General features: G+C 46.0%; 1 protein-coding gene across 4 annotated transcripts in view; it reads right to left on the reverse strand.

Moving 5' to 3' along the window:
• The window catches only part of LOC138283852 (zinc finger protein 501-like), an 87,938-nt gene that overhangs the window by 9,833 nt on the left and 60,765 nt on the right, over nt 1-17,340 (reverse strand). For all 4 annotated transcript variants that reach the window (XM_069222010.1, XM_069222011.1, XM_069222009.1 and 1 more), the window contains exon 7: nt 8,918-8,992. In XM_069222010.1, the coding sequence (XP_069078111.1) occupies nt 8,918-8,992 (75 nt within the window). The remainder of the gene's footprint in view (nt 1-8,917; nt 8,993-17,340) is intronic.

Genomic DNA, 17,340 nt, shown 5'->3' on the forward strand with positions numbered 1-17,340 from the left:
CATCACAGTAGCTCTTGTACCCTAAATGTCCCCTAAATGTTGATGTGAAAATGCCTTCAAGGTGACTATGTCCAAAACAGCACTGAAAAAGAGGCAACCTCTGGAAAGGCTGGAATGAGAATTAGGGCCTAAGTTAAAACTTGGTGGATGGAATAATCCGACATAAATGTGATGCATATCCCGTCCATCATATTACGATCTCCATAGGACAAAATGGGATGGTAATACAGCGGACGGGATATCCATCACGTTTGTGATGGAATACTCCCCTCCACCAAGTTCTAAATCAGGCCCTTAGTCACTCTGATGGTAAACCCCAGAGTAGGTAGAATTACACTTTTTTTCAGCAGGTGGTGTAAAACGACCTGAGACAAGCCCACCATTAACAGCCAGTCGTCGAGGTACAGGAATACGTTTCCCTGACTTGTGAAGATGGTTCATGATCAGTGAGATTACTTTTGTAAAGACCTATGGAAGACTGAAAGGCAGAAAGGTGAACAGGAAGTGGCCTAATCCTACTACAAGATGGAGGTACTTTCTGGGGACCGGAGTAATGGCACATGAAAGTACGAGCAGAGCCAGGAAGACCTTCTTAGTTCAAAGTCAGCAAACCCTGAGTAGAAGTCTTCACCGTGAGCTCTTCCTTCTTGAGGAACAAGTTTAGCAACTTGAGATCGAGAATCCATCTCGAGCCCCTCTTCTTCTTGTGGACTACGAAGTACCATAAAAACGAATTTCCTGCTCTGCCTCAGGAACAATCCCAAGCATCCCTTTGTGAGCAGTGTCTTCAGCTCTCAGGAAAGGATACTGGTGTGATCCGTCTCAGAATACTAGTCCCGATGCCTGCTGGAGGGCAAATTAAAGGGGTTTGGCAGAGTTTCTATGAGACGTGGAGGAAGAGAATAGATATTGCAGCTACTGTCCTTATCGTTTAGTGCTGCCTCTGCCCCTAACACCAACAAAATTCTGCACTGCTTATTGGATGGGCTATGATGGCTATAGCTGGTGAAAGGGGATACTCATGGAGTAACCTCTAAACCTCTTACACAACTGGTGGAGTTGGTGTGCTATGCATAGCAATCCCTAGTGGTGCACTTAAGTTCTGTTTCTGACATGGTCCAAAGCCACAGCTTTTTCTCCACAAAGCATTGCCTCATCAAACAGCATATACATCCATAATGCCTGGCCGGCTCCATAATATCTGGTGGGATGCAACCAGGGATGTCATCTGATAAGGACATTGGTGCCCACGTCAGGAGCAACTGAGTCATAGTCATCTAGGCCAGTACGTAAAATCTGCTTAGATGAGTCTTGTCCATCTCGAGCCATGTGAAAAAGCCATTTTGCAAGACTTCTGTCAGCACAGGAAGAACCTCATATGCCATGTTCCAGATGGTGTGATTGCAGCACCTCAACAGGAAGATGGCATTTAATTAACATAGTCACAGATTGCCTAAAAAGATACCTTTCCTGCCCACTGCATCAATTATTGTGGGTGCCCTATCTGAAGGAACTGCAGGAAAGAAAATGGAGTTCAGTTGCAAGTGAAGGCCTGTACCCAAAAGCCTCTCTGGAGTGGGATGTTGTGTCAAGAACTTGGAGTCATTGTATGTCCGTTAGAGACCCTTCCAAGTCAGTCTCTCACAACCGTCTAGTATATTCTGCTCTGCCCATCCTACATTGTGAGACATATGCATACAACTTGGATACCCAATGTGTCATGTTGAGGGAGCTAACCAGTTGTGTTAATGGTTTAAATTTAGTGGGCTTTGCTGGGTATCCTGTTGATTTATCCTTAACTTTTTTTGTAGCCTGGCCTATATGAAAATGTCTAGTCATGGGATTCTCCTGTTATCGATATTGTTCTAGTGTGAAAAATCACCCTATGCATACAAATGACCCAATTCTGTCGCTGCCATTTTCATTAGTGCCCTCTGTACTGTGCACTGTATGGTCAGGTGCAGCACAGTGTTGTGTTGAAGTCAGAGGGCTGGTGAGTATAAAAAGGAGCCTCCAGACTTACAGCACATCAAGTAAATGGTCTAACTTGTAGTAGCTACAGATTTAACCTCTCTATGGTCTAGGCAAACCCAATCGGAGAAGAGATGCTAGTATAAGTCCCTCCATTTGGTCCCTTTCAGGAATGATATAAGGAAGATGTGCGTCTGGGTTGTACCAGTATTTAGTGAAGTGACACTGCACCACAAAGTAGTATAGATCGAGGTCAGGGACCTCAAATCCACCACAATCAAAAGGGAGTGTCATTTGTTACAGCTGATCTTAGTTGCACTGTTAACCCAAATAAGCTTCATTATTACAGTTTTGAGAGTGGTAAAAAAGTGTCTGTTCAGAGGAGTGGAAATATTCATGAAAAGATAAAGGAACATAGGAAGTACCACCATTTTAATTAGTGCCACCCTACCTGCTAGTGACAATTGAAGTTTCATTCATGAATCAACTTGCCTTTGTAACATATCTATTGCAGAGCCATAATTCAGCCAAACGATGGATCCTACATTCCTGTCTTGAACATCCCAGCCTATTACCTCTATCTATTTAAAAAGGTTCTGATGTAAGGCCATTGGTGTAGACGCGCAGCGGGACGCACATATAGTAACTGCATCAATGCCAAGAAAGCACCCACAATGCCATATCGTTTAATCGTTTCCATAAGAAAAGGCCATCCCAAAGAATCAAGTGCCTTTTCTGCGTCGAACAGGGCCCCCGCCGCTCTACCCTGGGGATTAATCTGGTGTAGTTCCGCAAACACTGAATGCAAATTAAGCACTGTGGATCTGTCTGGACAAAAGCCAGACTGCACTGGCAAAACTATATTATCCAACTGAGAGACAGTCTGTTCACAATGATCTTGGCCAGAATTTTATTATTGCAACTAAGCAAAGACAGTGGCTGTTATGACACACAACTGGTCGGGACTTGCCCAGGTTTGTAAAGTACGGAGATGACTGCTTTGCATAACACTGGAGGTAACTCTCCATAAGATAGTGCATACACCTCTAATGGGTGAGAAGCTATGATATCTTTATAGGCCTTGTCGAAGTCGGTTATCAGGTCACCTTCCCTCCAGCCAATCGCCATAATTATTACCTCCCCTGATATTGGGAGGAGAAAGTAACTGCCTATGGCCCAAGCCACTTTACCTAGATATCTATGAAAAGAATCTGTCAACTCCCCCAAGTAAGCAGCGTAGAGGAGTGAATATTGCACAAATTCAGTCAATGTGTCTTCATTATTTTCTAGGGTCTCACCGTTCTGGCCCACAATACAGTAAACGTTAGTCCTCTGTCAGTCCCTCTTGAGGAGCCAGGTTAGAGTTGTTTACTGGGCCTCCTTCCTTCTCCATATTGTCTGGCAAATGCATGCTTGTCTAAGAAGTGGACCTCTCTGCTAAATCCTTGCATTGCTGTAAACTGTAAACTTTGCACTTGTATATCGCACTACTCACCCGTTAGGGTCCCAAGGCACTGTACGCATACCGCTGTGGAACCCCTCCTGGCTTTTCCCTGTGAGGCACCCACTCCTGGACAGCCCCAGGGTGAAGGCAGGCATCCAAGCACTGTGAGGGCCGTTGTGGAGATTAAGCAAGCTATTGCCCAGAGTTACAGAGTGGGACCCATTAATTAGAGTAGGCACCGAGGCGAGAATTATCTGGTCCAAGGGAATTGAGCCCAAGACCAGCCTCATGAGAGCATGCAGGTCACACTGCACCTAGGGCCAAGAAGTGATTGTAGGGATGAGAGCAGATTGCAGGACTTGGGAGAGAAGGACAACAGTTGGCCCATCATAGCCAGCCTCCAAGGGCAGGCTGCACTAAACGCCGCAAGGCAGCAGAGAGCGGTAGTCCCTCCTACCAGGGCAGGCGGATGAAAAATGACCTCAGGCAGTGGTGTGGCCAGGCTTCTGAGATGCACCTCCCACTGTAGGCCAAAGTGAGCTCCAGCATGTCTTCTCGAATTTACCCAGCCTGCCCGAGCTTTCCTGCGGAGCCTCTCCGTCACCAGATCTCCCCAGCCTGCATTTCATGAGACAAATGCTCCTATGGGTGCAGTCCTACTGCTTCGGATAAGTGTGCCACTGGGAGCTCCATGCTAGGCCGACTGCATGGCTTCACCCCCAAAACTGGAGACGACTCCTTACACTAGAATTAACCTTTTTATAATAGTAAATTATTATTCAACTGAAATGAAACCTAATTACCCAATTCAGACCTGTAACCTAACCGTACCCAATTTATATCTATTTTTTTAATTAATTTGTCATTGTCCTCATTTAAATTAGTTGTATTGTTTTGTTAATTCTGACCCTATTCCTAATAGCTGCGCCACTGCTTAGTTCATTTGTTATTTTATTCAATTGAATACATATTTTCCATTATAATATCACTATTCAGAACCAGAAATTAAATTAATTTTCCCAATTACTAATATAAATGTAGTAATAATAGATCTAGGTGATGAAGGTGCAATACACAAGCTCACTCCTTTTTATATATTCATAAATGTACCATTTTCTAATTAGGTTTATTATTTTTTAAAGGTGCACAGTTTATTTTGGTGGAAACCCTCTCACTCCCCTTTTATTACCTTATCTATGTAATTGATCTAAATGAGTAACCCTTTATAAGTGTACTCAATCACGTCTTTAAATTAACCCTTATCCTTGATTTCCCTTAATTTATTTTAATACTTTTCTTCTTGAAGTAGTGTGCCTTTGTGTATTTGTAGCACTGTGTTGGTCGCTGTGATATAGTGACCACAATGTAGTGCACTTTTGTACAGGTAGACATCCCACTGGAAACCAAACAGCAGGCACGAATTGCTATGCACCTGGGCCTTGGACAATGATATAGCAAAAACCATCTGGGAAGCAATGGACCACAGTACATTAATATTGGTGGCGAAGGGGCTAGGAGATGTGGATTTACATTTCAATTACACATTTATATGTGTGTTTTTGAACTAGTGAGCTGTGGGGTCCCACATGGCTCCTTCTTCAGCCCCACACTCTTCAAGTGTTCTATCTCCTCTCTGGCAGCTCTTGTTCATGCATTCAGCTAGGATGTAATGTCATAATACAGATGATAGTCAAATTGCCATTTCCACCTCTAATAACACGGCCATGCCTCAAAAGAATTTCAGCAGCTGTATGTTCAAAGTTGCAAGCTAGATACAACAGAATTAACTGCCTTAAATTGAAGGGACATAAAACAGCGGTTCTCTGATTCGGCAACAACTAATCCATCTGGCAAACCTCCTGGTGGCCAGAGTACTTGGACCCACCACTCCTCCATCTCTTCCAGTAAGGAATCTGGGAAACATTTCTGACCATAAACTCTCATTCTCCAGTAAGATAACAGTTTGCCTGTATCCCCAAGCACAGGGATACCCTTGTTTGGGTATCTGCTGTGCCCTACAAATATTTGTCATTCATTCATTCAATTCTGTGATTGTCAAGTGCTTTAAATAATAGGTGTTACTGTTACCCTATAGAATGGTACTCAATTTAAAATGAAGGCTAAGAGGACCTAGCCAAGAATCAAGTTCCCGCCCTGCAGATAACAGTAAATATCAGTAAAAGCGTTTAAATCATTAAGCCTTCTCTTGTGAAAGGTCCGAACTTTTCTCTCATCCTCTAATAAAGTGGCTATATTGACCTCAAGGCCTACATAATTTCTACAAATATCACATCCAACACACAGCCACCTGCTTGACTTCTGGAGTTCATCATAAAGGAAGACACATTTTTCCTGTGTTAAAACATTTTCACTAGCTTTCTATTTAGAGAAGAATACGGTAAAAGGCTCTCTGATGTGTTTCCTTATTCTTTCACAGGATTGACCCTGTCTTTCTGATCTCCAAAATTCAGATTTATTTTAACAACAGGGCAATAAGGTCTGAAAACAAGCATTATCTGGTAGTTGCTCTATTAAAGAGAAGATGCAATGGAGGACACTCCTGCTCGGTGACGTGTCATTCTGTGGAACAGCCCAGAGATCAAGCTCATGACAATTATCTGACCTTTGGAGTTTGCCTTAAGCATGTTGCTGATCTTTTCTGGCTTTTTCTGCTACCCTTGTTGCCTCATGATAACTGTTGGAATGGGAATATCCACTTTGACTCATGTCTCCTTCTTGTGATTATCTGGTATCCTGGTTTGCTAGCATGAATGTGAAGGCCTAGGCCTGTCCCTTGAAGTGAGGCCTGCCCTGGACCAGAAGGGGTGCACAAAGCATGCTCTCTCTAGAGGCTGGGGAATACTGTCCCCGTCATAGGTTCTAGAAAGTAGAACATTGGTAGCAGCATACTGTCTTTTTGTGATTCTATAATTAGGGCCAGACTTGTTCATGAGTGACTTGCTGGTCCACTCATGTAAAAGTTATCTGCTGCAAGCAAACATCCCAGTGCACAGTGTGTCTAAGCGAAGTAGAGTAAAGGAGGCCTGTGGGTTCCATTTTGGAAGGCCCTGATGGTGGTGTGGTTCCTTCCCTTTCACCAGCAAACTATTGCTAACTGGAGGGATGGGACCTCGACAATGAAGGCGGTGAGGAGGAGGAGACAACTTTCAGTATCTTTTTGCTGCAAAGAGCTGCTGCTTAGTTTTCCTGAGCACTGCCATTTGATAGACAGTGGGACTACAGTCCCTGTTGTTCAACATGTGAAGGTGCTGTGGAGGAGGCCACCCAATTGTTTCTCTTCTTCTCTTCTTGTTTTCACTGTTGGTGTGGCTGTTGATAGCCAGTTGCAGAAAGTTCACACTTTGTTGAGCTTCTGTTGTGTGTTGGTGATCATCCAACCTGGAGATGACCCTGCTGCAAGGAGCATCATTCTACACAAAGGCTTAGTCTGTAAGTTAGCCTGAGAAGGACACAAGAATGATGAACCAACCTATACTGGTTCTAACAGTGCAGACAGAGACCTACTTGTTCCAGCCCCAGGTTCTCCCTGACCAAACAGAAGGTGGTCCACAAAGTACCCCAAGAACTGCTGTGCAACCTGACATGATGTCTGTCTGACAACCAACATCGCAGAGGTAAGGGGAAATCACCTGAAGTCTGACCTGAACGAAGAACTGTCATCTTGTCCTGGAACGCATAGAATTGCCCTGCCTGAGAGAAGAGGGATGAAGTGAGCGAACCCCACAGGAACAGCTGACTGCTAGCATGGCCAAGGGCAGTTTTCCTGGAGCTGAGAGTCTGACCACCAGAGGTTCGAGAGGATGTGATTGGTGTGCTCCTGTCTTGGAACATGTCACCCTCGCTGATGCAGAGGATCCACTGCATTTGCAGAAGGATGCCCAGGTGGGCTGCCACAATGAAACCTGCCTGCTGCTGGTCCATGACGCTTGCCTGAATTGTTCCCTACTGGACCCGTGCTGTTGCAGCCCACGCCACTTCCCCCAAGTGTGACTGATCTGCACAGCTGAAGAACTGACAATTTCCAACCCTATGGCACATGCTTGTGTGACCATATTGACTTTGAAGTGGTTAGCCCGCAGCAATTGCCCAACATGTGCCCGAGTGGACTTTGCCACTGTAACTGAAGCTGCTACCTCAAGGCACTTGCTGAATTTGTGCTTAAGTGAACTGTCTTATCGCAAACCAGTGTGGTAACTCAAAGGGCTGACTGAAAGTGTGCCCAATTGGACTCAGTCACCGCAGCTGAGACTGTGAAGCACCTACAATCAGTCCCACTGTTGCCACACAGACCAGAAGCGGGCTGTATTGCTGCCTGACACCGGCGAGTTCTGCCCAGCTGAGCCGCACTGACAGCATGAGTAGAAGAATAATCCTCCCAAGAGCAGAGGGTTTAGATGTCCCACTGATTCACTGTGAGGCCATAAGAGGGCCAGCGCTCCAAACACAGGCCATGTTCCAGCTTGAAGGCACCTCCGCATCTACTCCAGGAATTGAAAGAGAGGATCAATGTGCCCACAGAGGTGCATCTTCCCCAAGCAGAAGGAGGATTTGGACTGACACGTACTGAGGCCTGGCAGATGCCTAACACAAGGACTTGCATTTAGTGAGAAACCTAACACTCAGGTGGTGCAGCATTTTACCTCTGCCTGAAATGTACACACATCTGTCCTATCATTGAGAGAAAAGGGGGAATGTGCAGAGTGTGTCTTGGGCATAGCGGGCCCTTGGTACAGTGGCTCTGCACAGAGACTCTGAGTATCTGCATAATGTGGTGTGTAGTGTTCAGTTTAGAGTATTAAAGTACTTATCTTTCATAAAGACAAGCATCGCACTGGACAATCAGATATACTGTTGGATGTTTGTTGGGGGCTGAACTTGTTGCACCCTCACACTAATCCCCTAAGTAGCCTTCAATTGCTCGCCATCACTACCTCTGATGATATCTGATCATGGGATATCAGAGGCAAACCACCCTAGCCCCAAAGGCTAAGGCCCAGTAACCCCTGCTTTCCCCCTGATCCCGCCAGCAAGCTCTGACAATAACACACTTCCAAGAACCAAAAATTAGCAGGATCAAGATTTATTTGCACATAGCTGTGTCAAAACTGGAATGGCGTAGTGAGCAAAAAAACAATGTATTTAGGCCCAGGATCTGTGACTGGGGGTAAATATCTGACATTGTTCAGCATTTCATCCATCGTCTTTTATTTTGTTTTTTTGCATTTGATACTGCTGAATAGCAGTCCTGGTCCAAAAGACGAACAGGATGTGTTCTGACTCACATTAAGAACTCTCTGTTGTGGGCCACTGATGAGGAAATGTTGACTGTGTTTGACTTTTTAGTGCTTTCCTAAATTTTCCATTACCAACTTCAGGTATAAGGGATCTTTCTCTTAGAACTCAAACTCTTAAAAGCCCCAAACTGGCCAGATAAAGGAATAATGTATTGTATTCAGCGTACAGCATAGTCTTCATATTTACCTATTCTTCTTGCTTCACTTGATTCTTGGAAACATGTATTTTCCTTATGCACAAGGTTTGGCATCACAAGACCTACTGATAGGGGGCAAAAATAAATGTTTCTGTAAAATACTGAAAATGCACCTACTTAATAGAAAGCGATGGAAAAGCTGAACTGAAATTATATTATACATATATGAGTGGTAAAGCATCATATTAGCCAGAAAAAGAGAAAGCAGCCCGAACAACACATTTGGTTTGATCTATAGGATCATGGTTTTTGTTTTGATATCAACAATTCACATGCTGGTTATCAGAATGCTTATCTAATATGTTACCTAACTGGATCTTTTTTTGGGCACTGGGCTAGGGAGTTGTTTATATCTTGGTCACTAACTTATGTGCAGTTCATTTTACCCATTGTTAAACAGACCCTGGGCTTCAGCGAAAAGGACCGTCTTTCTCGGTCCCACTACTAGCCTTTAAAGCTAAACTACTGGCCTATAAGGCTATCAATTTACTCATGGGCGAAACTGCTTCTGAATGCCAGCACTAGTAATACCAAAAGTGGTGTGACTGAATTGTACAAATAAGTAACTATGAGCACCATAAGGACATTCATGATTTGAAGGCGAAGACAGCCAATATGCTAATTGTGAAGGTGGCCTAACCATACAGGCTTGTATTATAGTTGAGATCAAAGCACATGGGATGCAATGATCATTAGTCACCTTTGTCTGTAATGCTCTCGACTAGGAACCCTCAGTGTGCCAAGGTCATAAATGTAACAACAACAAAAAATAATTGATGAGAAGGTATCTTTTTTTCAATAAGCACAATACATATTTTATGACTTGAAGACGTGTACAAAGAATAATAGATGACAGGGAGTAGGCTACAGGGAGACTAAGGGCCTGATTTAGAACTTGGTGGTCGCACCACCAAGCTGCGTTAGCGGCAGACCTGGGAACACCATCAAGTTGACAGTGTTCTGCGCACCGCATTTAGGTGTTACAGACTAGTAGGAGGTGGGCTGGTAGCAGTTCGCTGATGGAGGGAGGACATCGCAGAACCCAACGGACAGCCGACAATCGCAGTGGCTGTGGAAAAGAGGTAAGTCTCACACAAACACACACACACTGTACCTTTGCCAGATGTGTTCCCCTGCATCACACACACACACACAACACATACACATCCGTATCCATTGCCATTCCACCACAACACATACATGCTGCAAACAAACATTGACGGATATCCACGACACAACATACATTCACCATTGACACTGCACCAACACACCACACAACAACCAACACAACTACACACTCAGCTACACAAACACACTCAAGCACAACTACACACATCACAACGACTACCACACACCACTCACCTGCATGCTGCACGCAACACAACACAACATACACAACATCAAACCAATATGCAGGTGGCACACATACTGACATAATCAAAAGATCAAAAGCAGGTCTTTTTTCACTAATATATAAACCCGTTTCTGTGTTCCCAAGAATTATTTTTATTTTTATAAAAGACCCCTCACCCACCGTCCTGGCTGGTGGAATAATTCATCATTGGGGCCCCACTCTGTGTGTCTAGTGCCTCCGGGGTGTGCTTCTACGCCTGATTACAGCGGAGCAGGTTAAAGGTTTTTTCAGTGTGGATGCATCTACAATGTGATATGTGCATCAACTAAGAAAAAAGTGATTTAAAATTGCCTAGAGGGCGCCCTTGTACTAATGTACCTTTTTATGATTGGTGCTCTCGGACAAGATTAAAAGCAACATCGGATGTCCCTAGAGCTATGATGTACTCCTACATCTAATTTAAGGTTGACATGTTTCAGTTATTGATTTATGTGCCTTAGAGGGGACAAATTGGCTTTCTCCCAGACCTATTTTTGTTATGCATCAGCTCACTAAGACTGGTGCCAGTATAATTCTCCGTTTACTCACGGATCTATCTTTTATAATAGCACAGCTCCCTTTGAGTACTTGTGCCTCCTTACGATCGTACTTCATGTGGGTTCCGAGGGGGTGAGCCCTGTAGTCACATAGTCATCAAAGGATATCACTTGCCTTTCACCTATAATAATCCTAGGGTCCTATGAAAGGGGACACCGTAAGTAAATGGAGAATTTTGATTCTGGGCACTGAGACACTGTTCAAATGAATGGTTGAATTCCAACAGAATACCTAATCTTTTAGTAAAACCACTGCATTTTGGCTCAGGAAATGCAGTGCACCAATGGTGTAGACGTCAAGTGGGATGGAGTGCAAATTTACACCACCCACATCAGACTTTAAAATCCTGTACTTCCATTGCAAGACTTACTGGATGTGGCCATAACTTCAGCCTTCACATACCAAAAGGAAAGGACTTCTGACGTGGGCAAATCTATTTTTTACATTAGCTCCCAGAAATAGTGCCTTGAAGCCCACAAGGCCTGGTTTCATCTTGGATATATGCCCAATATTTCAACCTGAAATGTCTCTGCAGAGACATGAGCCCCACTTCACTGCATAAGTGTTTTATACCTTAACCCTACAGTAGATGTTTAATTATGAATAGATCATCATTTTCATAAAATGGTCTAAGAAATAGATACAGAAATCTAAATTAGTGCTAAACATAGATTATGTTAAATAAGCTGCAAAATTCAATTTTAATAAAACGTTTCTCTGCCTAAAAGACTAGAAAGTAATTAATTTCAGCACTGCCAGCTTCCACCTTCCCAACTGGTAGTCTCTGATGAGGTGTGGAATATCTTTTTGGAAGAGAACAATAGGTGTGTCCTGGCAGTCCTCAGGCAGGAAGGCAGCCTTCCTATTTAACTTAAAAATTGGTAGGCATTCCCAAGAGGGGATCTGGAACTGGGGTTGTTTGCTGAGAAGCCCTCAAGGATGGAACTCCTTGCTGCCTCCAGGTTTCTCGTGTGTCTCTCAACGGAAAGATTGAGGTCGTGGCGCTAGAGGTAAACCTGATCCACGTGGATCTCAGGAAGGTATCTGACAAGGTGCGGGTCACTAAAGGATCTATTGCTGAATCTAAGGTGGCCACACTATGGACGCAGGTGGCCACAGTTTCCTCTAAGAATGGAGGCCTGGAGGCTCGGGTGGAAGACGAAGAGGGGAGGTCCCCCCACAATAATATCTGTCTTCTGGGGCTCCAGGAATGAGCTGAGAGGGACACCAATGAAACTTTGTGGTACAATGGATCCGTGACACGCTGAAGCCGAGTGGGCTGTCCCCCCTAATTGTAATTGAGAGGGCACATTTGAGACGGTCGCGCCTCCAAGGCCAGGGGCACCACCACGGCTATTATAGCCTGTATCTTAAGCTATAAAGACAGAGACTGTATTCTTCACTCAGCTCAGGAGACAGATGCTAGTCACTTTGAAAACCACAGAATTTCCATCTACCCAGACTACACCAACAAGGTACTGGGCCCCGGAAAATCTTTCTGCAGGTTAAGGATAAACTGCGATTGATAGGTGTAGGAAGTTGGCTCTGTATGCACTATTTCAAAGTAAGGAATAGTATGCACAGAGTCCAAGGGTTCCCCTTAGAGGTAAGATAGTGGCAAAAAGAGATAATACTAATGCTCTATTTTGTGGTAGTGTGGTCGAGCAGTAGGCTTATCAAAGGAGTAGTGTTAAGCATTTGTTGTACATACACAAGCAATAAATGAGGAACACACACTCAAAGACAATTCCAGGCCAATAGGTTTTTGTATAGAACAATATATTTTCTTAGTTTATTTTAAGAACCACAGGTTCAAGATTTACATGTAATACTTCAAATGAAAGGTATTGCAGGTAGGTACTTTAGGAACTTTGAATTAGAAAAATAGCATATACAGTTTTCACATAAATCACATATAGCTATTTAAAACTAGACAGTGCAATTTTCAACAGTTCCTGGGGGGAGTAAGTTTGTTAGTTTTTGCAGGTAAGTAAACCACCTACGGGGTTCAAGTTTGGGTCCAAGGTAGCCCACCGTTGGGGGTTAAGAGCAACCCCAAAGTTACCACACCAGCAGCTCAGGGCCGGTCAGGTGCAGAGGTCAAAGTGGTGCCCAAAACGCATAGGCCTCAATGGAGAAGGGGGTGCCCCGGTTCCAGTCTGCCAGCAGGTAAGTACCCGCGTCTTCAGAGGGCAGACCAGGGGGGTTTTGTAGGGCACCGGGGGGGACACAAGTCCACACAGAAAGTACACCCTCAGCGGCACGGGGTCGGCCGTGTGCAGTGTGCAAACAAGCGTCGGGTTTGTAATAGAAAGCAATGGGAGACCAAGGGGTCTCTTCAGCGATGCAGGCAGTCGCGGTCAGGGGGAGCCTCAGGATTCCCTCTGCAGGCGTCGCTGTGGGGGCTCAGGGGGGGGCAACTCTGGCTACTCACGGTCTCGCAGTCGCCGGGGAGTCCTCCCTGAAGTGATTGTTCTCCACAAGTCGAGCCGGGGGCGTTGGGTGCAGAGTGTCAAGTCGCACGCTTCCGGCGGGAAACGCAAGTTGTTTTAAAGTTGCTCCTTTGTTACAAAGTTGCAGTCTTGGGTGAACAGAGCCGCTGTCCTCGGGAGTTCTTGGTCCTTCTAGATGCAGGGCAGTCCTCTGAGGCTTCAGAGGTCGCTGGTCCCTGGGGAGAGCGTCGCTGGAGCAGTGTCTTTAGAAGGGGGGAGACAGGCCGGTAGAGCTGGGGCCAAAGCAGTTGGTGTCTCCGTCTTCTCTGCAGGGTTTTTCAGCTTAGCAGTCCTCTTCTTCTTAGGTTGCAGGAATCTAGTTTCCTAGGTTCTGGGGAGCCCCTAAATACTGAATTTAGGGGTGTGTTTTAGGTCTGGGAGGGCCCTGAGGGGAGGGGGGCACATCCCTAATCCTATTGGGGGAATCCTCCATCTGCAAGATGGAGGATTTCTAAAAGTCTGAGTCACCTCAGCTCAGGACACCTTAGGGGCTGTCCTGACTGGCCAGTGACTCCTCCTTGTTTTTCTCATTATCTCTCCTGGACTTGCCGTCAAAAGTGGGGGCTGTGTCCAGGGGGCGGGCATCTCCCCTAGCTGGAGTGCCCTGGGGCATTGTAACATGAAGTCTGAGCCTTTGAGGCTCACTGCTAGCTGTTACAGTTCCTGCAGGGGGGAGGTGTGAAGCACCTCCACCCAGAGCAGGCTTTTGTTTCTGTCCTCAGAGAGCACAAAGGCCCTCACCACATGGGGTCAGAAACTCGTCTCTCAGCAGCAGGCTGGCACAGACCAGTCAGTCCTGCACTGAACAATTGGGTAAAATACAGGGGACATCTCTAAGATGCCCTCTGTGTGCATTTTTTATTAAATCCAACACTGGCATCAGTGTGGGTTTATTATTCTGAGAAGTTTGATACCAAACTTCCCAGTATTCAGTGTAGCCATTATGGAGCTGTGGAGTTCGTTTTTGACAGACTCCCAGACCATATATTCTTATGGCTACCCTGCACTTACAATGTCTAAGGTTTTGCTTAGACACTGTAGGGGCATAGTGCTCATGCACCTATGCCATCACCTGTGGTATAGCGCACCCTGCCTTAGGGCTGTAAGGCCTGCTAGAGGGGTGACTTACCTATGCCATAGGCAGTGTGAGGTTGGCATGGCACCCGGAGGGGAGTCACATGTCGACTTAGTCATTTTCTCCCCACCAGCACACACAAGCTGGCAAGCAGTGTGTCTGTGCTGAGAGAGGGGTCCCTAGGGTGGCATAAGACATGCTGCAGCCCTTAGAGACCTTCCCTGGCATCAGGGCCCTTGGTACCAGGGGTACCAGTTACTAGGGACTTACCTGGGTGCCAGGGTTGTGCCAAAGGTGGCAACAATGGTACATTTTAGGTGAAAGAACACTGGTGCTGGGGCCCTGGTTAGCAGGGTCCCAGCACACTTCTCAGTCAAGTCAGCATCAGTTTCAGGCAAAAAGTGGGGGGTAACTGCAACAGGGAGCCATTTCCTTACAATAGGCCTCCGGTATATGCTACTAAACCCAGCACAACTGCGGGTTTTATCTGGGCATAAGTCCCATTTCTTTGACTCTCCCGAGGATGTTTGGAGGTGGCTGGAGATATGGGACAAGGTCCTCAGGGAAAGGTTGGGCTCCGAGTTGTAATGTTTTGTATTCCTTTTGTTATAGAACATGTATTTTCGGTCGCTTTGCATGAGTTACCAGGCCTTTACTTCCAGAAAGAGGTTGACCCTAAGGGTGGGTTCGTGTTCATCAATGGCTGAAGGCACAAATGTCTTAACATGGAATGTCAGGGCCCTAAATAGCTAGGGCAAAAGGTATAGAATGCACTCATTCCTTAGGTGTCACAAGGTACAGATACCTTGCATACAGGAAACCCATCCCTCAGAAACTGGGGAAGAAATACTGGGGGGGGGGGGGGAGAGAGAATTATTCTCCGCTACTTACTCTTCATATGGTAGGTGGGTAGCCATCTGGATAGCAGCCAGGGTCCTGTTTAGACACACCTATAGTCTATAGAGGCGGATGTACAAGGGCATTACCTCCTGCTTCAGGACACATTGGATGGTAAAGATAACAAGATCCTAAATATTTATGAGTCCAATGTAGATGATAGGCACTTTTATGACTACATTCAATATCTTCTGGAGGGAAACATGGGGTCCCTAGTAACATGGGCAGGGGACTTCAATTGTGTCCTGGAGGGAGAGAAGCCCTGCCATCCACTGAAATAGGGAACTAAGCTAAAGATGACTCTGTCTTGCGGTGGTCATGCATAAGTTAGATCTCCTAGACGGATGGCGCGTGCTGCACCCATGGGGGCAGAAGTACACTTTTCATTTACCAACACACATTACTTATAGCTGCCTGGACCGCATACTGGTGGCTGGGGTGGACTCTGACAAGTCAGTTACGGTGCAGTCTCTGGGGTCGTTCCTCTCTGACCATGCAACTGCATTGCTCCGATTGAGGTAGGGGCAGAGTTGGTGCATGCTCCCGAGCTTCTGACAGATGTGGTGTGTAGGGATGTTCTGGTGATGACTCTCACTGATTATTTAACTGAGAACTGGGGGACTGCAGCCGCCAGAGCTACCGAATGGGAGGCTCTTGAGGCGGTTATGATAGGGGCAAGTACAGGGACCACTTGTGGTGTACAGAGACAGTGTGAGGCAGAACTGGTGTACAAGAACGTTGCCTAGCGGACCTGCATGGGTCAGAGGAGGACGCTCGTGCAGATGCAGTGCGGGTTCAGCGGGCGGTGCAGGGGTTCTTGGACACCCTAGGTAAGTGTATGCTCAAAGAATATTGCCAGTGCTTTAACAGAGAGGGTGAGAAGACCGGTTGGCTCCTGCCGTGGATCGTACAGCGGGAATAGTATGCCCCCCTATATCGCATCTTCGCTCTCTGGGCGTCACTTTGGTGACCAGCCAAAGTTATATTCTACACACTTTTGTGGAGCATTTCAAGGTGGTATACCATGCCAGTGTGGTGTATCCTGTGTGGGCAATGGAGGAATTTCTTCCCTGGGGGCGTTGAGGGAGGATATTGGGGGGATGGGGGGAAGTTGGGAGTGGTTGCCTCGTCTGTCACCTGATTGTGTGCAGGAGTTGGAGGAGGAGCTCTTCTTGGAGGAATTGTGTAAGGTTCTTGGTGCTCTCAACAGATATAAGGACCTAGGCGGGGACAACTTCCCTGTGGAGTTTTATTAAGCTTATTCTACTGTTCTCAAGCTGGAACTCCTAGAAGTCCTTCACAAGGCACAAATATACAGGATCCTCCCACCCACTCTATGGGAGAGAATTGTGTGATTCATGCTGAAATTCAGGGGTGATCCTGCAGACCCTTCCTCGTACAGGCACCTCACTAAGCTTTGTTAAGAAATTAAAATACTGTGCAAGGTCTTGGCAATGAGACTGGGAAGGATCATCCTGGGACTGATACATGAGGATCAATGTGGCTTTATGCCGGCCCGCAGCAACGCATTTATTAATCTACAAAGGCTCACACACATGCTGCATGAAACCATGGATGATGATCGGTAATTGGTCCTTGACCCCTTAGATTTAGAAAAAGCCTTTGACACTGTGGAGTGGTCTTATCTGATGGCTGGGCTGAGGGAGATGGGATTTGGGCCCGTCTTTTGTAGTTGGGTGTGATTACTCCACAATGACTCCTTGGTCATAGGGGGTGAACGTTCGGAGGCGTAATCCATTGGTAGGGGAACCAAGCAGGACTGTCCCCTCTGGCCACTTTTTTTGCACTTACAATCGAGCCACTGGCCTAACCCTTATGTACGGTATTGGTGACATGGGGGATTCAAGTGGGTGGCTCTATGCATGCTGTCTCCCTATATGCGGATGACGAGCTGGAATATGTTCACTCCCCCATCCAGTCGGTGCTGATATTCAAGAGGTTATTGGCTGAATTTGGTGGAGATTCTGGTCTCAGGGT

The sequence above is a fragment of the Pleurodeles waltl genome, chromosome 3_1, assembly GCF_031143425.1.
Source record: "Pleurodeles waltl isolate 20211129_DDA chromosome 3_1, aPleWal1.hap1.20221129, whole genome shotgun sequence".
Lineage (NCBI taxonomy): Eukaryota > Metazoa > Chordata > Amphibia > Caudata > Salamandridae > Pleurodeles > Pleurodeles waltl.